The 20,074-nt window shown below is 47.3% G+C and overlaps 1 protein-coding gene across 2 annotated transcripts in view; it reads right to left on the minus strand.

Annotated features, from left to right (window-relative positions):
* Positions 1–20,074, minus strand: part of LOC112226774 (GREB1-like protein) — an 81,244-nt gene continuing 61,170 nt past the window's right edge. For both annotated transcript variants that reach the window (XM_042308126.1, XM_042308127.1), the window contains exons 13-33: positions 17,610–17,909; positions 17,252–17,380; positions 16,779–16,913; positions 16,401–16,598; positions 16,025–16,205; positions 15,541–15,733; positions 15,141–15,274; positions 10,855–11,197; positions 10,126–10,241; positions 9,762–10,006; positions 9,013–9,581; positions 8,607–8,709; positions 8,286–8,441; positions 7,954–8,093; positions 7,422–7,583; positions 6,481–6,685; positions 5,164–5,329; positions 4,005–4,374; positions 3,645–3,845; positions 3,051–3,189; positions 1–2,766 (exon numbers count right to left, since the gene is read on the minus strand). In XM_042308126.1, the coding sequence (XP_042164060.1) occupies positions 2,603–2,766; positions 3,051–3,189; positions 3,645–3,845; positions 4,005–4,374; positions 5,164–5,329; positions 6,481–6,685; positions 7,422–7,583; positions 7,954–8,093; positions 8,286–8,441; positions 8,607–8,709; positions 9,013–9,581; positions 9,762–10,006; positions 10,126–10,241; positions 10,855–11,197; positions 15,141–15,274; positions 15,541–15,733; positions 16,025–16,205; positions 16,401–16,598; positions 16,779–16,913; positions 17,252–17,380; positions 17,610–17,909 (4,349 nt within the window). In that variant the 3' untranslated portion in view covers positions 1–2,602. The remainder of the gene's footprint in view (positions 2,767–3,050; positions 3,190–3,644; positions 3,846–4,004; positions 4,375–5,163; positions 5,330–6,480; positions 6,686–7,421; positions 7,584–7,953; positions 8,094–8,285; positions 8,442–8,606; positions 8,710–9,012; positions 9,582–9,761; positions 10,007–10,125; positions 10,242–10,854; positions 11,198–15,140; positions 15,275–15,540; positions 15,734–16,024; positions 16,206–16,400; positions 16,599–16,778; positions 16,914–17,251; positions 17,381–17,609; positions 17,910–20,074) is intronic.

A 20,074-nucleotide genomic window follows, 5' to 3' on the forward strand; every position in this document is an offset into this window, starting at 1 on the left:
TTTATTGTAATGTCACTTTATTACATTCAGAAATTCCAACAACAAAAGCATGTTTCCCCAAAGTCAAATGTTCACCGCCCACATATTGAACAACCGCAATGGTCAACATGAGGTAGATGACTCTGTGGCCAAGCCTACCATGGGTTGGGTCGCCAAATCTTTAGCAAGACACTTAAAATACCCACAACAGATAATACTTCAGTGAAGATTGTGAGAAGCAAATTGCATAAGTTACTGTATGTGTTCATCTAATTATCTACAAAGACACATTCTATGGGTCAAAAGGGTATGATCAATATCGAAGGGTCTGATCATCAATCAATCCGATGAATCAATCAACACTGTCTGTCTTTACTGATAGTGTCATCAATATTTTCTCGGTGTCTTTGTTCATCATTTACCCCGTACAGTTCTGATGACAATGATCAATACTTTTTTGGTTGTTGCTGCTGGCAAGTTGTATAGTGCAAGTTCACATTTCCTACCCCTCAACATTCAGTAGATAAGACTCAAGAGCTCTTGGTCTTGTGCAAAGCCTTCGTCAATGGTTTTCAGAAGAGGCTACGCTTTCTTGATTTGAGCTCGCTCAGTCAGCATGCAATCAATATTATTACACTTCCATATGATTATCAGTCCAAAATGCTTGTTCAAATAAATAAGAATCTCTCATGTAAAGGACATGATTTTCAGGAAGGAAAAAAAGCCAGGGAAACGAACGCGGTAAGAGGATAAAATCTTAGGTAGATTCTTTGCGCCTTGGCTGGCAAACACAAAAAAATGCAGACAGAAAGCCATCATCATGAGACCCAAACATTACCGCTAAACGTGACACGATACAAACAAACAAAAATGGTCAGAAACCCTCCGCGAGCCGTAACGGGGTTGATTGAATATATTAATGTAAACAAAGCTTTTAACAACAGACAGTTGTCCTCAAATCCAACGTAACCTCTTAAACCCCAACCGGACAGATGTTTCGTCACAATTTCTTCAATTGGATTGGCCTCTCCATTGTAAGACTTATTACAATATTACCCTTCACTGCAAATGAGTGATCTATGTAACAACATCACTTAATAAGGCATATTCTTATTCTTACCTGCTTTCAGGAAGATGAATTGACCTACAGTATTCATCTGATGATGACAGCAGTCCACGCCCACTCTCTGATTATCCATAGTTTCGTGTGAAAACCCTGCAACTGTAAGTCAGTTGACTGGATGAATTAAGGTATATGGGGGAGGCCAAAGCCATCTATCTATACTATCAGGCACAGAGAACAGATCACTGAGTACTATTACAATCATAAACAAGGCCACAGGTACAGTCAATAGCAAGATAGATAGAGGTGCCACTGAAGCTTTGCTCTTTCTATAGCATCCTCATCTAGTAGTGGGAGCTACTGGGATATATACATCCTCCGCATAACATGAAATAGAATTGTACTTTGTATCTGAGCATCAAGCCTTTAGAGCTAACTGATTGGTCAACAGGTCTCTTCCTGCTCTCCCTCGCTCCATTTGATTGGCTCAGTTAGATGATCAAAAAGACATTGTCATAGGAACAGTTCAGTTTGGGACAACATGTTGCAATATGAAGGCACAAGAGCAACAGGATCCCTTACGGTGACTTGCCAGTCAAATGTAAGTGGACAGGACTGTACATTACACAGTGGCTTAGATATCAACTAGACGCTTTTTCCCTGACTGAGCAGCATAGAAATGGATATACTAGACCTAGATGATAGAGTTCTAATACACTCCAGAATCTATAATATTTACACTAGTAATCTAACAACGGAGTGGGATTTTAGCGAGAGGAGAGGAGGCAAGGTGCAGATGTGGATGTCTTTTGTGGCTCATATCAGGGATATCAACAACATTACAATGGGTAATAAGTAACAACACTTGACACTGAAGACGAGAGAAAAGCCGTAGTTTTCCTTTAGCGACGGGCAACTCGTTGCTGCCTCTCCCTTCAAAACCCTGAGATAAAGCGTATGTCCGTGACGGAACATCCCGACAAGAGCTGTGTTCGCCACAGCGCCACGTTTACAGTCTTTGAATAAGTCCCATTATCGATAACGAGAGTCCCTTTTTGCAGCAAGAAATACGTCAACATATCCAGAAGTTCACTGACAATGCCGATTTTTGCACAGTAAAGTCTTTGAATTTGAATCAGGCTCAGATTAGGGACAGACCCCAACACAAGTCTAAGTTAAAACTCACTGTCCAACCACTTCTGTTCCAAACATAGCGCAGCGTTGTGGAGGAGCTCATACTGTATGAGGAGAAGACATCACATCCACATTGATGACGGCCACGTGTCCATTTTTTGGGCTATTTGGCCTTGATGTGCCCCAATATTCCTCTCTGATCTCCTGACATCATTGTGATTGTTACCTGGTCTGAGAACAGATATTATACTCCTGCGTGATCAGGGTCTGTGTAACCACAGAACAGTGGTTGTATCCCCCTAACAGACAGGGAATTGTCGTGATCGTTAACTGGTCTGAGATCAGTGGTTAGTGTGTATCCTTCTGTCTGGTATGGGTGGATGGGACAGAAGGGCCATTTGGGCAGGTCTGGCAGCAGTCTCAGGGTCAAACATGGCGTCCTGTGAGAAAGTAAAGGGGCCGGTCTTCGCTGCAGTTGGCTGTCTGGAACTCATCCCGCAGACGAAACTGCCACTTGTCCTCCAGCTCCAGCCGTACGATGGTCTGACGCAGGGAGTTACGGTCCTGGCAGATCACACACAACGTGGCACCTATGGACAGGGTCAGGGGTGAGGGGTCAGAGGCCATAGGTCAGGGAACCAATCAGAAATGTGCTATGGTTTTCCTGCTGTATATGCATGTATTGCAATATAGAACAAATCCGAAAAATGGCATCAATGAAGTTCATTTAATTGGAGATGAATAACCCTTGGCTTCACATACATTACATTGACTTAACCTCCCAATATTGGTTATGGTTTAGCAACTCGAGATGACGTTACACTTAACATAACATAAGGGCTAAAAACAACAACATTGAAGTAGCATCAGTTACCTTTGAGGAAGCTGAACTCCTTGAGGAGGTCAGAGACGACAAAGGAGTCACACAGGTAGAGCAGCAGGCCGCTGAAGACCAGACCCTGGTGGTCCAGGTTAGTGGAGTGTGGTCGGGAGCTGACGTAGCACACTGACACCTGGGGATGCAGAAAGCACAGTCACGTCTCCGCCATCTCAGTCGGGACTTTTAATCATGGAAACAGTTTGTGGGATCTGTTCTCACTGTAAACCTGCGCTGGGCTGATTTTTTTTTTACATTAATCTATTTAGCAGAAAATCAATGCATGAGTTGGACACATGAATATCAAGATTTTCACATTCTCCCCACCAGACTAGCTCAGCTCGTACCTCATGGAAAGCCTATGTTGAGGTAGCTGTCTATGGACAGCACTGAGTTGCTGCATACTTCATGACCTGTGTTGAGGTACATCAGCTGTCTATGGGTTGGATCTTACCTCAGGGCTTATGTTGAGGTACAGTAGCTGTCTAGGGGTTGGATCTTACCTCATGGCCTATATTGAGGTAGCTGTATAGGGGTTGGATCTTACCTCAGTGCTTATTTTGAGGAAGCTGTCTATGGGTTGGATCTTACCTCAGGGCCTATGTTGAGGTAGCTGTCTATGGACAGCACGGGGTTGCTACTGTTCTGTACTGCCTTGGGGAACAATCTGTGGCTGCAGCTCTGGAGAAACTTCTCCAGGAGGAACTGAGCCGGGGCGGCCAGGAGGGTGTGTTCACTGTCTGGGGCACAGATGTACTGGGATGGGCTGATGGGGGTTGGGCTCTCCATCACCTAGAGGGGGAGCAGGGAAGGCGTTAGGATGACTGACTGTGTTTCAGACTACACACAATATATATTGTGTGTAGATATAATATATATATATATATATATATATATATATATCTCTCAGACCAGGAGGTGAGGTAGAAAAAGGAGGAGCAGGACACTCACGATGAGTTTGGGTTTGACCAGGAAGTCCTTGTGTCCTCCAAAGAGAATTTGTTTCTTCATCAAGCTGAAGTGGTTGAAGCGACAGAGCAGCAGACCACTGCTGTTGGCTCTCAGGTTGAAATCCACCTCCTCACAAGTGTACCTGTTGAGGTCGTACTGGACGTTCTGTGTCAGCTCAACGTTGAGCATGACAAAGTCGTGAAGGTGGCATCGGGAGAAGGGCCGGGCTGGCAGGCGGCGGGCCAGGGCACTGCTCCACTTGCGGGCCCCGCACACGGCATACATGGAGATCTTAGGAGTGGCCTCCATGTGCTGCAGCACCGTCTTTAAAGACACATGGGTCAGACTGGGCCCGGTGTCTGCCATATCACTGAGGGAGACAGGGAAGAGCGGGGGAGACAGATATTAGTATTGTTGTTGATAAAGGAGTCCAGATATATACGGTTATATATATCAGTATACGGTATACATGTGTCAGTTTCCCCCAGCAAATCGGGAACATTGCCAGGACATTAGCTAACTTTCCCATTATGTTCCAGTTAGGGTTTTATCTTACATTAGGTTGATAACATCCCAAAAACATTGAAATATATATATTTAAAAAAATATGTTCTGGGTGTCACATCCTGACCTTAGTTCCTTCTGTATGTCTCTATTTTAGGTTGGTCAGGGCGTGAGTTGGGGTGGGCATTCTGTGTTTTGTTCTTGTGTTTACATTTCTATGTGTTTGGCCTGCTATGGTTCCCAATCAGAGGCAGCTGTCAATCGTTGTCTCTGATTGAGAACCATACTTAGGCAGCCTGTTTTCCCACTTTTGTTTGTGGGTGGTAATTTTCCGTTTCAGTGTTTTTCACCATTCGGGACTGTTTAGTTTTTTCTTTATTCGCTTGTCTTCTGTGTTCATTAAATAAATAGTACGAACACTTACCACGCTGCATATTGGTCCGATATTTCCTACTCCTCCTCAGTAGAGGATGACAACCGTTACACTGGGAACGTTCTTACAACACCAGGTGAATGTTTTATACAAACATTATATATTAAATCAGCACAACTGGACAATTTTGGGGTTATTAGAACTTTTTGGGGCAACCTAATAAATGTTCTGAGAATGTTCACAGAACCTGTTTTGGTTTGCTGGGTCTGTTGTAACCCATACCTGCTGCTGTCCTGGGGTTGGTGTGAGTTCCAGAGCACACAGGAGTCATCCATCATGACTATAAAGGGCCAGACTTCCTGCCTCTTCAACCCCTGCTCTTCCAGACGGTTCCTCTCCAGCTCCAGGTTGTGGTACGACAGCTCCTTGATCATGAACCGAGCCGCCCCTGGGACAGATATGACAGTAATGTTACTGACAGCGGTTGCATCCCAGACAGTGGTTGCTCTGGTCAAAAGTAGTGCACTATACAGAGAATAGGGTGCCATTTGGGACACACTAGTTCCCTAATGGGATGCCGCCCCATAATAACTATAATGATACAGTACATATGCTGGTGGAGACCCACTCATATTTTATTTATTTGCCTGGCCACATGACCTGACCAGGAAAAAGTCTGGTGTCTAGTTATGACCAAGGTCAATTCCAACAGCTTTAAGTGGGCCATAGTTACAGCTTGTTTGGTCACAGTAGAAAAACATTAGCCAACCACTGACCCAAGAACTCTACCACAGAGTTTCACCTCCAACTCTAAAGCTCCAACTCACATGACAGTCTGAACTTTGACCTGAATTCCAAGTTTTACTTTGTTGGTCAGCCTTTACCCAATGCCCCTATTACTGCACCTGGCATGTGCTTGTTGTACTGCAACACTATTGGTCCATCCAGAAAGACTACACACCTAAATGGTGGACCCAAATATCAGACTACTGGCCTGCTGGTGTTCTCATTGGCCAGGCCCTTCCCTTTTGGTTCCTGCCATATTCAAATCTCAAGTACCTACTATAGTTATGTGTCCCAACATGCTTTACTCAACAGATGGCAATATAGACACAGTATATCTCTTGAATTTCACACAGACTGCTGTAGATGCATCATTATCATCAGAGAGAGATAAGCTACTGGGCAAACTAAGAATGTAAAATACATTCGTGTATAATTAAACGAATGCCTAAATATAGTTTATACATCGCAAGGCAACTCTATGGTTTCTTTGTTGAGTGTTTTATCACAAACGACTATGGGCCTCAGTGCTACCGCTCAGCAGGGAAACACCTTACTGAGCACTATGCTGGGACAAAAACCTGTAGTACTGCAACTTTCCAAGCAGGATTGAGGATAATAAACCAATAAAATGAGTTAACCTATTTAAATGACTGATTGCCAGACACTCGGAGTAGAGCAAAGTTTCCCCTAGACGCTGATTTTGGGTCAGTTTCGTATTTTCCCCACTAATGGTTAAGGTTAGGATTGAGGGAGGAGAAGCTGATCCTAGATATGTACCTAGGGGAAACTATACCCAGGTGCCCAAACACTCACCAACTCCTGCACTGTTGAACATGGCAGGAAGCACCAGCAGGATGTGGTTGGGCCAGTATTTCCTGTAGTGGTGCATCTCGTACTGCTTGACCACCAGGATGTGGAGGTGGGCGGTGCCTTCCATGGCGTGGAAGATGTTGAGAAGGCCGTGCTCCTGGCGCCCCGTGGTCGGGGTGAAGATGGGACTTTTCAACAGACTGAGGTCCTGGGATGGGAGAAGGAGAGCTGTAGTTAAAGACTCATAGTGCAGCAGACTACGGTGCAGGTAGCCTGATCAAGCAGACTGAACGCTGAGCTATGGCGAGATCAGGCTGGTTCCACTAGGCTAGGGCCTAGTAGCATCAAACAACTGAAGTGAGCGAACGAGAGACACATAGGTGCATAGTTCGCGCTGTGTGTGAAATGTGGCAACTCCTTGTAACATGATGATGTGTGTGCCTGTGTTGCTTATGGCACTATTTCATTTAAGCACATAGAATGCACTACTGATTACAGAAGCTGAAGGATGAGAACATTCCTTGTCAATATTGATAACATTCATCTTGGGCACAAAATGATTGGGGACACTGCCCTGTGTAGGGTGCTGTCTTTCGGATGGGACTTTAAAACAGGTGTCCTGACTCTCTGAGGTCATTAAAGATCCCATGGCAATTATCGTAAGAGTAGGGGTGTTAACCCCGGTGTCCTGGCTAAATTCCTAATCTGACCCTCAAACCATCACGTTCACCTAATCATCCACCGTTTACAATTGGCTCATTCATCCCCCCTCCTCTCCCCTGTAACTATTCCCCAGGTCGTTGCTGTAAATGAGAATGTGTTCTCAGTCAACTTACCTGGTAAAATAACGGTTAGAAAATCAAATAAAAAAACATTCTTAGAACTCGAGGGCTGTCTCAAGGTTTTCCCCCAATCCCCACTGATTCCCCCCCATCACCCTTTACCTTAGCAGCGATGAGGGGCAGCCTCATGCTCTCCAGGTGACTGCCCTGCTGGCTGAAGACAAAGTGCTGCTCCTTGGCCTTGGGGATGATGAAGTGGAGCTGCACCTCCTCTCCCAGCATGGACGAGCAGAACGTGAAGGCGTGGAATGTGCACTCCGACAGCTGAACACAAACACAACCACGCACATGGTTGCGCACACATTACACACGCATAACACACATTATTACACACATGTACACTTCCAGTACAGACAGAGCTGCACCGGTCAGCACACGTCTCAGCACAAAAGGCTGACCCGCTCAGCACACCAGTCGTTCTACAAGCTGGACGGTGGTTTTTCGATAGGTTTAGAAAAGGGGGGAGGGGCTTGAGACCAAACAACGCAGCAATAGGCGTTAAGCCAATAAATCAAGTTCTCCCTTGAGACAAATGATCTCTTCACAATGACAAATTAGCTACCCTTTCCTTCCCAGGGCCGTTTATTAATATCTAAATACTGTACAAGGCTCTTTTCCCTCCCTGTGTACTCACCTGTGTGGCTGGGCTGGCTTCACAGTAATGGTGACACTGATCACAATGGTGAAATGCATTGTGGGCTGCGAACATACTCAGCCGTATCGACACCGTTTCCCTCTTCACAGGCATTTTGCTCTCTCCTTCCAGTTTAGGATCTGCATGGACAAACATTACAGTTATACCCATATGCTATGGGACAAAGCTGCATGTACAATATACATAGACAGTGAAGCTTGAGGTAGAAGTCGAGGTAGAAGGTGCAGCAATATCTGACCCTGAATCAGGGAAACAAGGGCAGCTTCCTCCTACAATGACAGGGATGGGAATACGAGTTTATTTCTGCTAACCTTTCAAGCCCTTTGGCATCTTGTAACTGTAAACAGCGCTGGCCCTCCTGAACTTAGGGTCTCTGGGGAGGAGGTCGAAGGGCAGTTTGAGGAACTCCTCAATGTCTGGCCACTGGGTGCTGGCTGGGGGTGTGGCCTCGGACATATCCGTCATCGCTAGAAGAGAACGATACAACATACATTGACATCAGCCTCAGTTTCTCGACTAAGACAGTATGAGAGAAAATGAGAGAGAAAGAGAGAGAGAGAGAGAGAGAGAGAGAGAGAGAGAGAAACAGACAGATAAAGAAAAGATTAACTAGGGGATCCTGCTCTCCTCACCTTCCTCCAGCTCCTCTTCATCATACACATCCACCTCAAGCAGTCTAATCAACATACGGAACAGGATGCGTAGAAACTGCAGGTAGGCACCCGTCTTCCCCACCTATCAGAGTGACAAAACAGAGTTGTTCAACCGATCACAACCTATCTGGTTTTTACCACTGACACTCATTGCATGCAGCCATTGCCACTCAATCTGCGGTATCCATTCGAATACCGTCATTATACACAATCGCCTCTTAGGACTCCATACAACTAGGTCGATATTCTCTTGCTTGAAGAGGGATAAGTGAGGAAAATGAATATCAGCATGCCGCTCTAGAATACGATGCATGACTTGTACAGGAGAGAAGTGGTCATTGATATAGACAAGAGGTGATATGTTAATATGTGTATGGTCTCTAACCTGTGGGGGCCCGCTGAGCAGCAGGCGTCGTGGGTGTGGCCCTGGGGGGGCCTCGTGGTCGGCATGATGTTGCCTGGCTACGGTCCACTGTCTGTAGAAGAGGCTCTGCTCTGAAGCTTGTAAGTTAGGGGTGAAGAGGGGCCTCAGCGGGCTGCTCCAGCCCACATCGGCGTGAGGCAGCAGGGAGAAGGAGCTCAGCTGGCTCCCTGATTCTCCAGCCAGGAGGTTGTAGGCCGCGCGCGACAGGATGACAGTCCGGGGAAAGACCCGAGGCGACTTGCTGCCCTGGCCACATTGCGTAGACTGGCTGGGGTGCTGGGTCGAAGAGGTGGAGGAGGAAGAGGAGGAGGAGGAGCAGAAAGAGGGAGGGGCATTGGAAGGACGGGAGGTGGCACTGCCCAGGGAGTCACACTCCTGTTTGACCCGGCGGGGGGATGTTGAGGTCGTGCCAGTCCCGTCTTCCATCATGATGCTGCCCGTCTTGCCTCCGGGGGGGCAGGAGGAGGTGGAGGGCTTCTGGGAGGAGTCAGGGATGTCAGAGGAGCTGACCCTGTTCTCCACCAGAGAGCCTGAGGAAGGGAGAGGCATGGGATGGTGAGAGAGAGAGTTCAGACTCATAGTACAGTATTTCAAAATGATTTCATAAACACAACTGTAACACCATCACTACGCAGTATTCTAAACCCTTACAACAATCATCTCGTCCCCATTTCCTAAACATGTTGGGTCTCTTTTGTCCAGCGACCTACCGGGGCCTCTGGTAGCAGCGCTGCTGTTGCTCTGGGGCCTCTCCAGGTCCATGTGCAGCTCTAGGTCTGGGTCCTGAGGGCCACGGGTCTTGTCTGTCTCTGGGTCCTTGGGGGCCATGGACCTGCAGGGCTCCTTTACCACCCTCAGGGACACGTAAGAGCAGGCCAGACCCACCTCCTGCTCCAGGGCCGTACGCGTCAGGTAGCTGGAGTCGATCAGACGCAGGTCACAGTACTTCAGGGACCTAAGGGGGAAAGATCCAGTATAAAGGTGAGGTGGAGGATTTTAATCGATTCTACAAAGTCAATCCAATTGACGATGCACCTTCTACGGCAGATGTAGATGCTGTCATGTCAGTAGTACCTTGGAAAGGTTTCTCCTAGAGGGTCTTTTCCAGTGAGGATGACAATGCAGGGAAGACCCTCCAGATCCTCATAGGTGTGAGGGACCCAGTCTTCAATTTCACAGCCCCGCCAGGCCTGCCGAAACAACACAACACACAATTAGAAATGTTTCGGAGCCAAATTAAAACCAGGTTGTTATGTCTCAGTCTGATGAAAGTCGTTGATATGATGACATTTTTTGAAAGACATCTTCATCAAACCACTTCTTTCATAGAGAGGGGTGGTGTTCAAGGTCATCTCAATATCAAATCATTTCTGGGTAACAATTAAGTACTTGTTTAATTGTGATTATTTTCAATTAAAATGACCCCCAAAAAAAAAAAAAATATATATATCTCAAGCAAGAATTTTGCTAGGCCTGTCTTTGAGTGGTGGAGTGGAAAACTGAAAACTAGCTGTTAATGGCAGAGACGTTTGGAATTTTCTTTCTTATTGTGCTATTAACTAACTGATGTCACCAGGCAGGCTAAAACTCCAACCCACCAAAACTGGCTGAAATTTCAGGCGGTCTTTTCAAACAGCTCTTATCATCATTTTCACAATTTCACAGTATTATTCCAACCTCATAGTGTGGAAATAAATATAAAACACTGGAAATCACATTTTTGACTGCACTGGGCCTTTAAGATGTAAGAATAGGCAAATACAAATTGGCCACCCTGCCCTCCCTCCTGACCTCTCGTCTTACCCTGAGTCGGTTAGCGAAGTGTCGTGGAAGGCTGAGCTCGGTGGCAGGGCTTCCCAGCAGCACAGCAAAGCAGAATTGAAGACCCAGCTTGTCCCTGACGTCCTCCAGGCGCTCCCGGGCCAGCATGGCCAGCTGCAGAGAGGGCACCCGGACCAGCAGCATGTGGCCACGGCCCTTGGTCCCCTCCCGGCCCGGGGCACTGATCAGATCCTCCACCATGGCCAGGGTCTCCGGGGTGATGTGATCACGTAGTGAAGGTGAGGAGGTCAGAGCCATCATGGCTTCAGTGTACTGCTGGATCAACAGGTAGCTCCTGATCACCATGCTGTGCAGGTGGGGGTGTCTGCAACCAGGAGAGGAGAGGTGGTGGTGTTAGATGTGTCAAGGCAGGTTTGGTGTCCAGGTGAACTGGTTGAGCAGCTTTTTGGGGAGCTGGTCAAGCAGGGGCTTTCTGATGATCTTGAACTTTTAAAAATGATTGATATGTAAGAAATAAAATAAAAATGAAAGATGTGTGTTTGACTTTTATGACAGCGAGTGTGAGAGAGAGGAAGTCCCTAAACCTCCTTAGGTCCGTTTCAGACAATTTTTGTGAACGCGTGATTCGCTTAACTTTTTGGACAGCGTGAACACTCCAAAGGAACTCAGACCCTTCAAAAGAGCCCCCAGAGAGGCCTCCCGAGTGGTGCAGCGGTCTAAGGCACTGCATTGCAGTGTTTCGGGGTCACTACCGGCTGTGACTGGGAGTCCTATAGGGCGGCGCACAATTGACCCAGCGTCTTCTGGGTTTAGGGGAGGGTTTGGCCAGGGGGACTTTACTTAGCTCATCGCGCTCTAGCGACTCCTTGTGGACCGGGCACCTGCAGGCTGACTTTGGTCGGTCAGTTGAGCGGTGTTTCCTCCTACACATTGGTGCAGCTGGCTTCTGGGTTAAGCGAAGGGGGGTTAAGAAGCGCGGTTTGGCAGTGTTATGATAATGGGCATAATGCCAACCCAGAGATGGCGCTAGTGGGGCACCTATCTAGGATATATAAACAAACCTGTAACTTATAAGGAAAGGATTATGCTTGCAGTTTACCAAACTCTCCGATGTGAGTCATTCGCATACAAATAATAACGTGGTGTCAGAACTGGGATTTGAACCCACGCCTCCAATCGGAGACCAGAGCCATGCCACTCAGTTTGAAGATGTGAACCATGCTACTGATCAAATCATCGCCCCGCAGACACAGTGTAACGATTTGCGCTGGGAGTAGGGAAGCAAGTTCAGGGAGTCAATGTTTGAATAAATAAAAGAAACAAGTGAACACAAAACACAAACAGCGCACCGACATGAAACAGGAATGATGATGACTGGGGAAGAAACCAGAGCGAGTGACATTTAAAGGGCAGGTAGTCAAGGAGGTGATAGTAGAGTCCAGGTGAGTCCATTATGCGCCTAACGCTGGTGACAGGTGTGCGCTCTAACGAGCAGCCTGGTGACCCAGAGGCTGGAGAAGGAGAACACGTGACACAAGGGAAGATCCTAAGAGGCTGGCTGGACACAAGAGAGAGTCCGCCCATCCTGGTGAGGGACTACTGGGACAGAGACGAACTCACAATGCAGTGAAGAGGTCATCTACAAAGGCGACAGGGTGGTAGTGCCATGAACTCTACACCCGACGATTCTCTCTCGTATCCATGCAGGGCACACCCAGAGGTCGAAGCCAGTCTCAGGAAAGCCAGAGACTCAGTATTCTGGCCCAACATGACCCAAGAAATGTAACATTTTGTGGCTGTGTGCAGCATATGTAATGCTCATCTACCTAAGCAGCAAAAGGAAACGCTGCACCCACATGACGTACCAGCACGTCCTAAATAGGGAATGGATCTGTTCACGTTCCTTTTCCGATTGTAGTGGACTACTATTCAGATTTTTTGGGCGGGGGAGAAAGTGATTGACAACAGCCGCTTGCATCATTGGCTGTTGTAAGCAGCAGTTTAGCATATATGGCATACCTGACAGTGGTGTAGTACCGGATAATGGGCCACAGTTCACGAGTCAAGACTCTTCCTTGCTTGCAAAAACCTGGGAGTTCCATCATGTGACCTCCTCACCCTACCACAGTCAGATTAATGGTAAAGGCGGAGTCAGCAGTGAAAATAGCAACGACTCGCGTCACAAAGGCTATGTGTGGCAAGCCATTTAGCCTGTGCTTCGGCAGCAGTCCTGTACAGAGCTTAATGTCTAGACGCACCCGCTCTCTGTTGCCAACAGCTCCCAAGCTCCTCGCACCAAAGGTAATTGGGGATGTTCAGGCACACAAACGTGCAGATCAGGACAAGTCAAAACATTACTATGACCAGCATGCAAAACATCTGCCTGTAATAAAACAAGGCCAAGCTGTCAGAGTGCTCCTGTCACCTCACGCCAGAGATGTCACATGGAGTCTTGGCACATGCATAGGGCACGTCAGCGCAAGGTCATATGAAGTGGAAGTAAAGGGACGAAAGTATCGAAGGAAACGGAAGGACATACGCCCAGTTCAGGAGAGCATAGGGCACAGGAGGGCCATAAGGGGAGACTGGGAAGACTGCCCCTTAGGTATGGGGACTATGTCCCTTAAGAGATGAACAATAAAAAAAAAAATCTTATAAAAATAAAATGTTGATAATGTAAATAGGTATTTTCACTGAGCTATCAAAATGGAAAAGAAGAAGTTAAGATAATGGGCATAATGCCAACCCAGAGATGGCGCTAGTGGGGCACCTATCTAGGATATATAAACAGGTGCATTATGAGTGTCTGATTAGGATGTCATGACCTGTAACATGTTATACCTGAGGAAAGGATTATGCTTGCAGTTTACCAAACTCTCCGATGTGAGTTATTCACATACAGATAATAACAGGCGGGTCATGTTTCGGAGGACGCATGACTCGACCTTCGCCTCTACCGAGCCCGTTGGGGAGTTGCAGCGATGAGACAAGATCGTAATCACGAAATTTGGAAGCAAAAAAGGGGGTATAAATGACAATATATATATATATATAATAATAAAACAAAGAGCCCCTAAAGCAAACTGAACTGAGACCACCTCGATTTAGGTTCGCAGTCTGGTTCCCTATTTGAAGGCTATGTGAACACAACACTCCCCAGGTTCCCTTGTCATTATTCCCGCACCACACACTAGACTATTGGAACAACGTTTCCCCTGCCATAACCCATGACATCGGTGTCACGAAAGAGAGAAGATGATGATGTGCAGGTTCACGGAAAAAAACTGCATTGAGTGAATGTTTGAAAAAGATCTGGGTTCCTTTCAAAACATAGCAATATGAATGCAAAGGGGACTCGGACCACAAAAATAAGTGAACTGGCAAAATGTCCAGGTGCCCTCATTCAAAGGCAAGGGCAGTGTGAATACAAAGAGAACTGAGTTCTTTAGCTTTTAGCTTTTTTTATACCCCAGAGTTCACTTTAAAGAGGACTGAGATCGGTTCTTTTAAAGAGGACCAGTGGAGGCTGGTAGGAGGGGCTATAGGAGGACGGGCTCATTGTAATGGCTGTAATGGATAGTATCAAACACATAAAACATACGTAAAACATTGACTCCGTTCCATTTGTTCCATTCCAGTAATTACAATGAGCCTGTCCTCAACTAGCTCCTCCCACTAGCCTCCACTGAAGAGGACTATATTCTTCGGGATAGGGGGCAGCAATTTCACTTTTGGATGAATAGCATGCCCAAATTCAACTGCCTGCTACTCATCCCCAGAAGATAAGATATGCATATTATTGGTAGATTTGGAAAGAACACTCTGAAGTTTCTAAAACTGTTTGAATCATGTCTGTGAGTATAACAGAACTTATGTAGCAGGCAAAACCCCAAGGACAAACCATTCAGATTTTTTGTTGTTGTTGAGGTCACTGTCTTTTCAATGAATTTTCATTGGGAAACCAGATTTTTAAGGGACTTGCTTGCAGTTCCTATCGCCTCCACTGGATGTCACCAGTCTTTAGAAATTGGTTGAGGTTTTTCCTTTGTGTAATAAGAAGTACGGCCATCTTGAATGAGAGTCACTTGAAGTGGACTGTCTGAGAGGCACTTGACCAGAAAAGTAGTGTCCCGCCTATCCCGCCTACGCAAGTGTCCCGCCTATCCCAGAGAGGTTAAAACACCCTTAGAGATTTTATGAGCCCTAAACCCTGACCCCGTTTAGTGACAGACTGACCTCTCCAGCAGTGTGTTGATCATCTTGCTATTTTATGAGCCCTAAACCCTGACCCCGAGTGACAGACTGACCTCTCCAGCAGTGTGTTGATCATCTTCTCGAATGCGTCGTCACAGCGCAGGATGGGACTGGCCACCCCCCACTGCAGAGAGCTGCTGTAGTCCCTCAGGCCAAAGTACACCAGGTCCTTAGGAGACAGCTCCCCCTATGGGTGGAACACAGGAACATCAGCTGCTGTCTGAGCAAATTGACTAATCTCTCTGTCTATTAGTTACATCTACATGTCTGACCAATAATTTATATATACACTAGACACCAATAGGGGGGGAGCTGTGTTGAAGCCAAAGTGCCTCCATCTTGGCACTCCCCCAAAATTGTGCAAAAGCTAAAAAATTACTCAAATAATGTACATGTAATTCCATATAGCTGCCACCAGGTGGAAGAGATGAACCACTGCGCAGGGCCACTCACCAAGCTGTCGGTGTTGGCTGGCCAGTGCACCTCGTTGTGGACGCTGATGCGGGACTGTCGTGTCTGCAGGGTGAATGGGAAGCAGCTGACCTGCAGCACCAGCAGATTCATAGCCTCCAGAACCTCCTGGCAGTTTACCACCCTGTCAGCCAGACCCTGAAGCTCCCCGTGGCACACCGAACCAGAGAGGGCACTACACAGAGAGAGGAAACAAAAATGAGGTTTCCTTTGGGGAAACTTGTTCTGTCCTGTTCTATATGTATGACTAAAAAGAAGCCTCTGCTCTTCTGTCTTATTCTGTCTTGGCTTGAGCTGTTCTGTTCTTATTCAGTACACTGCGCAGCCGAGGACAGACCTTCTAACCGTATCAATGTTTTCAGTTACTACATCTGTCAGAACCAAGTGTCGGCGGCACAATTTCAATACTCAAATGTGTGTGTGTGTGTGTGTGTTCGACATGCGTGTGTGTGTGTGTGTGTGTTACCTGGTCAGGTCCACGTGGGAGTTGTCGTGGATGAGGACAAACAGGGTGTAGGGGTTCTGTTTGACCTTCCTCATGAAGTTCTCCATCTTGCCGTGGACGTCTCCGTCAAGACGCACCACATACTTGTCGGACCTCTGGTGGGCTGAGGACGCATCCTCTATACCCAGGTCCACTAGCACTCCTTTTAGAGACGGGCAGAAAGAGATTACAAAAAGTCCAACGCAAGTAACTAAGAAACCTTGTAAAAAAAAAAACACAAAAAAACAGGTAGAGATAGTCTTGACATGGACCTCTTATTCACAACCAACTAGAAATTATTTGTATTCACCTATTGTAGTATTGCCCAGTGTGGCCTTTCGATCCTAATCATGAGTACCTGATTGTCGGATGCGTTGAGCCGTCTGGTTCACCAGGATGTGGGACGGAGGGACCAGAACCAGGAAGTCCACCTTGCGAAAGCGTCCCAGGTCCAGACTCTGGCTGCCTGAGTCTGCTATGGAGCACACCTGGGAGAGCAGGCTCCTGGCTACATTGAGCTGGGGAGGGTGGATCTGAAACATCTCACTCAGCAGCTCTGGAGGGGTGAGGGAGGGGGGGGACACATGTCATCATACTGGAAACTTAGAGCCAAGTATATAGTATATACTGTAGCTTCCTATCATATCTATCCATCCAGGAGCTAAATAGCGTCAGAGTCTCCAGCAGAAAGAGGAGGAAGGGTCAGAAGAGAGGCCAGACAGAGGCTGTGCCTTACCTGACTCCGAGGGTGGCACCATGGTGGCTGCATCCTGGGAGTGGATGTGGTCAGTGACATCGCCCTGGAAGGGCTGGATGACCTGGCCCTTCCGTCTCCGCTGGATACGCACCAGCTGCTTGTCCAGGTTGTCCCCTGGAAACAACAGCATAGCAGGCCACCACCAGTCAGACACAGAGACACACACACACAGCAGCTACAGAAACAAAATCTACTCATCAAATATTGATGTCTGTCTGTTTGTGGCACAGTGTCTCGTTTCAGTCCTGTGACTGCCTAGCTGGAATGGGCCAGTCGGCATTTAGGAAGGTAAATATGTGCCATTCTCCTTGATGCCTTTGTAACACAGCTCATGTTTGTTTGATTGATTGATTGATTCATTGGGCTACCCTAAATCATTACTTTTCCTCCTTAGAAATGACCTTTGAGTGTTTCCCATTGATGTCGTGTCCCCAGGCATCTGGTATACTCACCGAGTGAGGTGGTTTTGAAGTGTGACGCCAGGACACTGACTTTCCCTGTTATGAGCTCATAGCTGATCTCCTTCAGGAACTCATTGGTGGTGAGCATTCCCTCGGCTAGCGCTCGTGCCTGGTACTTCCCTGTAAGACCCATACAGACGAGTCTGAACGAGCCCGAGTCTCCTTTGCGCCGTACGACTGTGCTAGCCCGCAGAGCTAAAGCCTAGGCATTAGCTCTGGGAGCTTACACAAGTCTTAAGGTCACAGGCAAGGCTCACCTACTGTAATTACTTCCTTTAGTATGCTATAAAAATACAGACACACCACATCTAAGTATCATAGTGTACAGGCTGTATGGAGGAACACTCACCCAGGGCGAGCACACAGAACTCGTTGCCGCTCATCTTGGAAGTACACACTATAACCACGTAGGTGGGCATGCACTGCTGGTAGGGCGGACCGTCACAGAGCGAGCGCAGGGACTCAGAGATGCCTTCTCCCAGGGAGTTGTAGGTGACCAGGACCTGGACACTGCCCCCAGAGACACTGGCCTCCAGGCGGGCCAGCCAGGGCAGCTGGGCCGGAGAGATGGAGGGACCTCCAGGACAAACTAACATGGCCTTCAGCACGATCTGCTCAAACTCCTCCCTCAGAGGGATCTGCTCCGAACCTGGAGTGGGGAAGGAGAGGAGAGGTGAGGTGAAGAGAGGAAAGAAATCCAGTTTCCCATGTCTACTTGCTGTGTTTTGCGGGGGATGATGCCGTTATGTTTTTACAATGTGAACAAGACAATCAAATCTACTTTCTCAACAGTGCAGAGTTAAAAATTAAGACAAATATTTGCTAAATAAAAAAGGAAATAGTAACACAACAAAAACAAGGATATATACAAGGAGTACCAGTATTGAGTCAATGGGTTTTTGTATGAGGTAATTGAGGTAATACAGTATTGTATGTACCTGTGTGTAAGGGTAAAAGTGACGAGGCAATCAGTGTGTGGTGTGTGGTGGGGTGTCAATATGCGTGTGTGTGTGTTGGAGTGTCAGTGTAGTATGTGTGAGTGTGTGGGTAGAGTCTAGTGAGTGTGCATAGAGCCAATGCAAAACAATAAAGGTAAAGAAATAAATAACAAAGGGGGTCAAGGTAAATAGTCCGGGTAGCCATTTGATGAACTGTTCAGCAGTCTTATAGCTTGGGGGTAGAAGCTGTTCAGGAGCCATTTGGTAACAGTCTTTGCACTTTGGTACCACTTGCTGTGCGGGAGCAGAGAGAGCGGTCTATGACTTGGGTGGCTGGAGTCTTTGACCATTTTTAGGGCCTTCCTCTGACACTACCTGGTATAGAGGTCCTGAATGGCAGGGAGTTCGCCCCCAGTGATTTACTGGGCCGTACAAACTACCCTCTGTGTGAACTTGCGGTCAGATGCCGAGAGGTTGCCATACCAGTCAAGATGCTGCCAGTCAAGATGCTCTCAATGGTGCAGCTGTAGAACTTTTGAAGATCGAAGGGCCAATGCTAAATCTTTTCAACCTCCTGAGGGAGAAGAGGTGTTGTCGTGCCCTCTTCATGACTGTTTTATGGAGTTTTTTATTTTTATACCATGATAGGTCTTTAGTGATGTGGACACTGAGGAACTTGAAGCTCTCGACCCGCTTTACTACAGCCCCGCCGATGTGAATGGGGGCGTGTGCGGCCCACCGTTTCCTGTAGTCCACGAAAAGCTCCTTTGTCTTGCCAACATTGAGGGAGAGGTTGCTATCCTGGCCTCCTCCCTATGGCTGTCTCATCGTCGTCGGTAATCAGGCCTACCACCGTTGTGTTGTAGGCAAACTTGATGATGGTGTTGGACTCGTACGCGGCCACGCACTCTGCCTCCGTCTTGAGGGTCAGCGTTGCAGATGTCTTGTTGCCTACCCTTTACTGCCTGGGGGTGGACCATCAGGAAGTCCCGGACCCAGTTGAAGAGGGAGAGGTTCAGTTCCAGGGTCCTTAGCTTAGTGATGTGCTTAGAGGGCACTATGGTGTTGGACGCTGAGCTGTAGTCAATGAACGTCCTTCTCACGTACGGGTTCCTTTTGTCCAGGTGGGAATAGGCATTGTGGAAAGCAATAGAGATCGCATCATCTGTAGATCTGTTGGGGCAGTACGGAAATTAGAGTGGGTCCAGGGTTTCTGGGATGATGTTGTTGATGTGAGCCATGACCAGCATTTCAAAGCATTTCATGGCTACAGATGTGAGTGCTACGGGGCTGTAGTCAGGTTACCTTGGCGTACTTAGGCACAAGGACTAAGGTGATTAGCTTGAAATATGTAGGTATTACAGACTGGGTCAGAGAGAGGTTGAAAATGTCAGTGAAGACACTTGCCAGCTGGTCAGTTCATGCTCTGAGTATGCTTCCTGCTAATCCATCTGGCCCTGCGGCCTTGTGAATGTTAACCTGTTTAAAGGTCTTTATCACATTGGCTACGGGGAGTGTGATCATATAATTGTACGGAACAGCTGGTGCTCTCACGCATGGTTAAGTGTTGCTAGCCTCGAATCAAGAATAGAAGATATTTATCTTGTCTAGTAGACTCGCGTCACTGGGCAGCTCTTGGCTGGATTTTCCTTTGTATTCCGTGATAGTTTACAAGCCCTGCCACATCCGATGAGCGTCAGAGCCAGTGTAGTAGAATTCGATCTTAGTCCTGTAATGATGCTGTGCCTGTTTCGTTGGTGGGCATAGCAGGATTTCTTATAAGTGTCCGGATTAGTGTCCCGCTCCTTGAAAGCAGCAGCTCTAACCTTTAGCTCAGTGTGGATGTTGCCTGTAATCCATGGCTTCTGGTTGGGAT

Source organism: Oncorhynchus tshawytscha, linkage group LG28 (genome assembly GCF_018296145.1).
Source record: "Oncorhynchus tshawytscha isolate Ot180627B linkage group LG28, Otsh_v2.0, whole genome shotgun sequence".
In the NCBI taxonomy this organism is placed as follows: domain Eukaryota; kingdom Metazoa; phylum Chordata; class Actinopteri; order Salmoniformes; family Salmonidae; genus Oncorhynchus; species Oncorhynchus tshawytscha.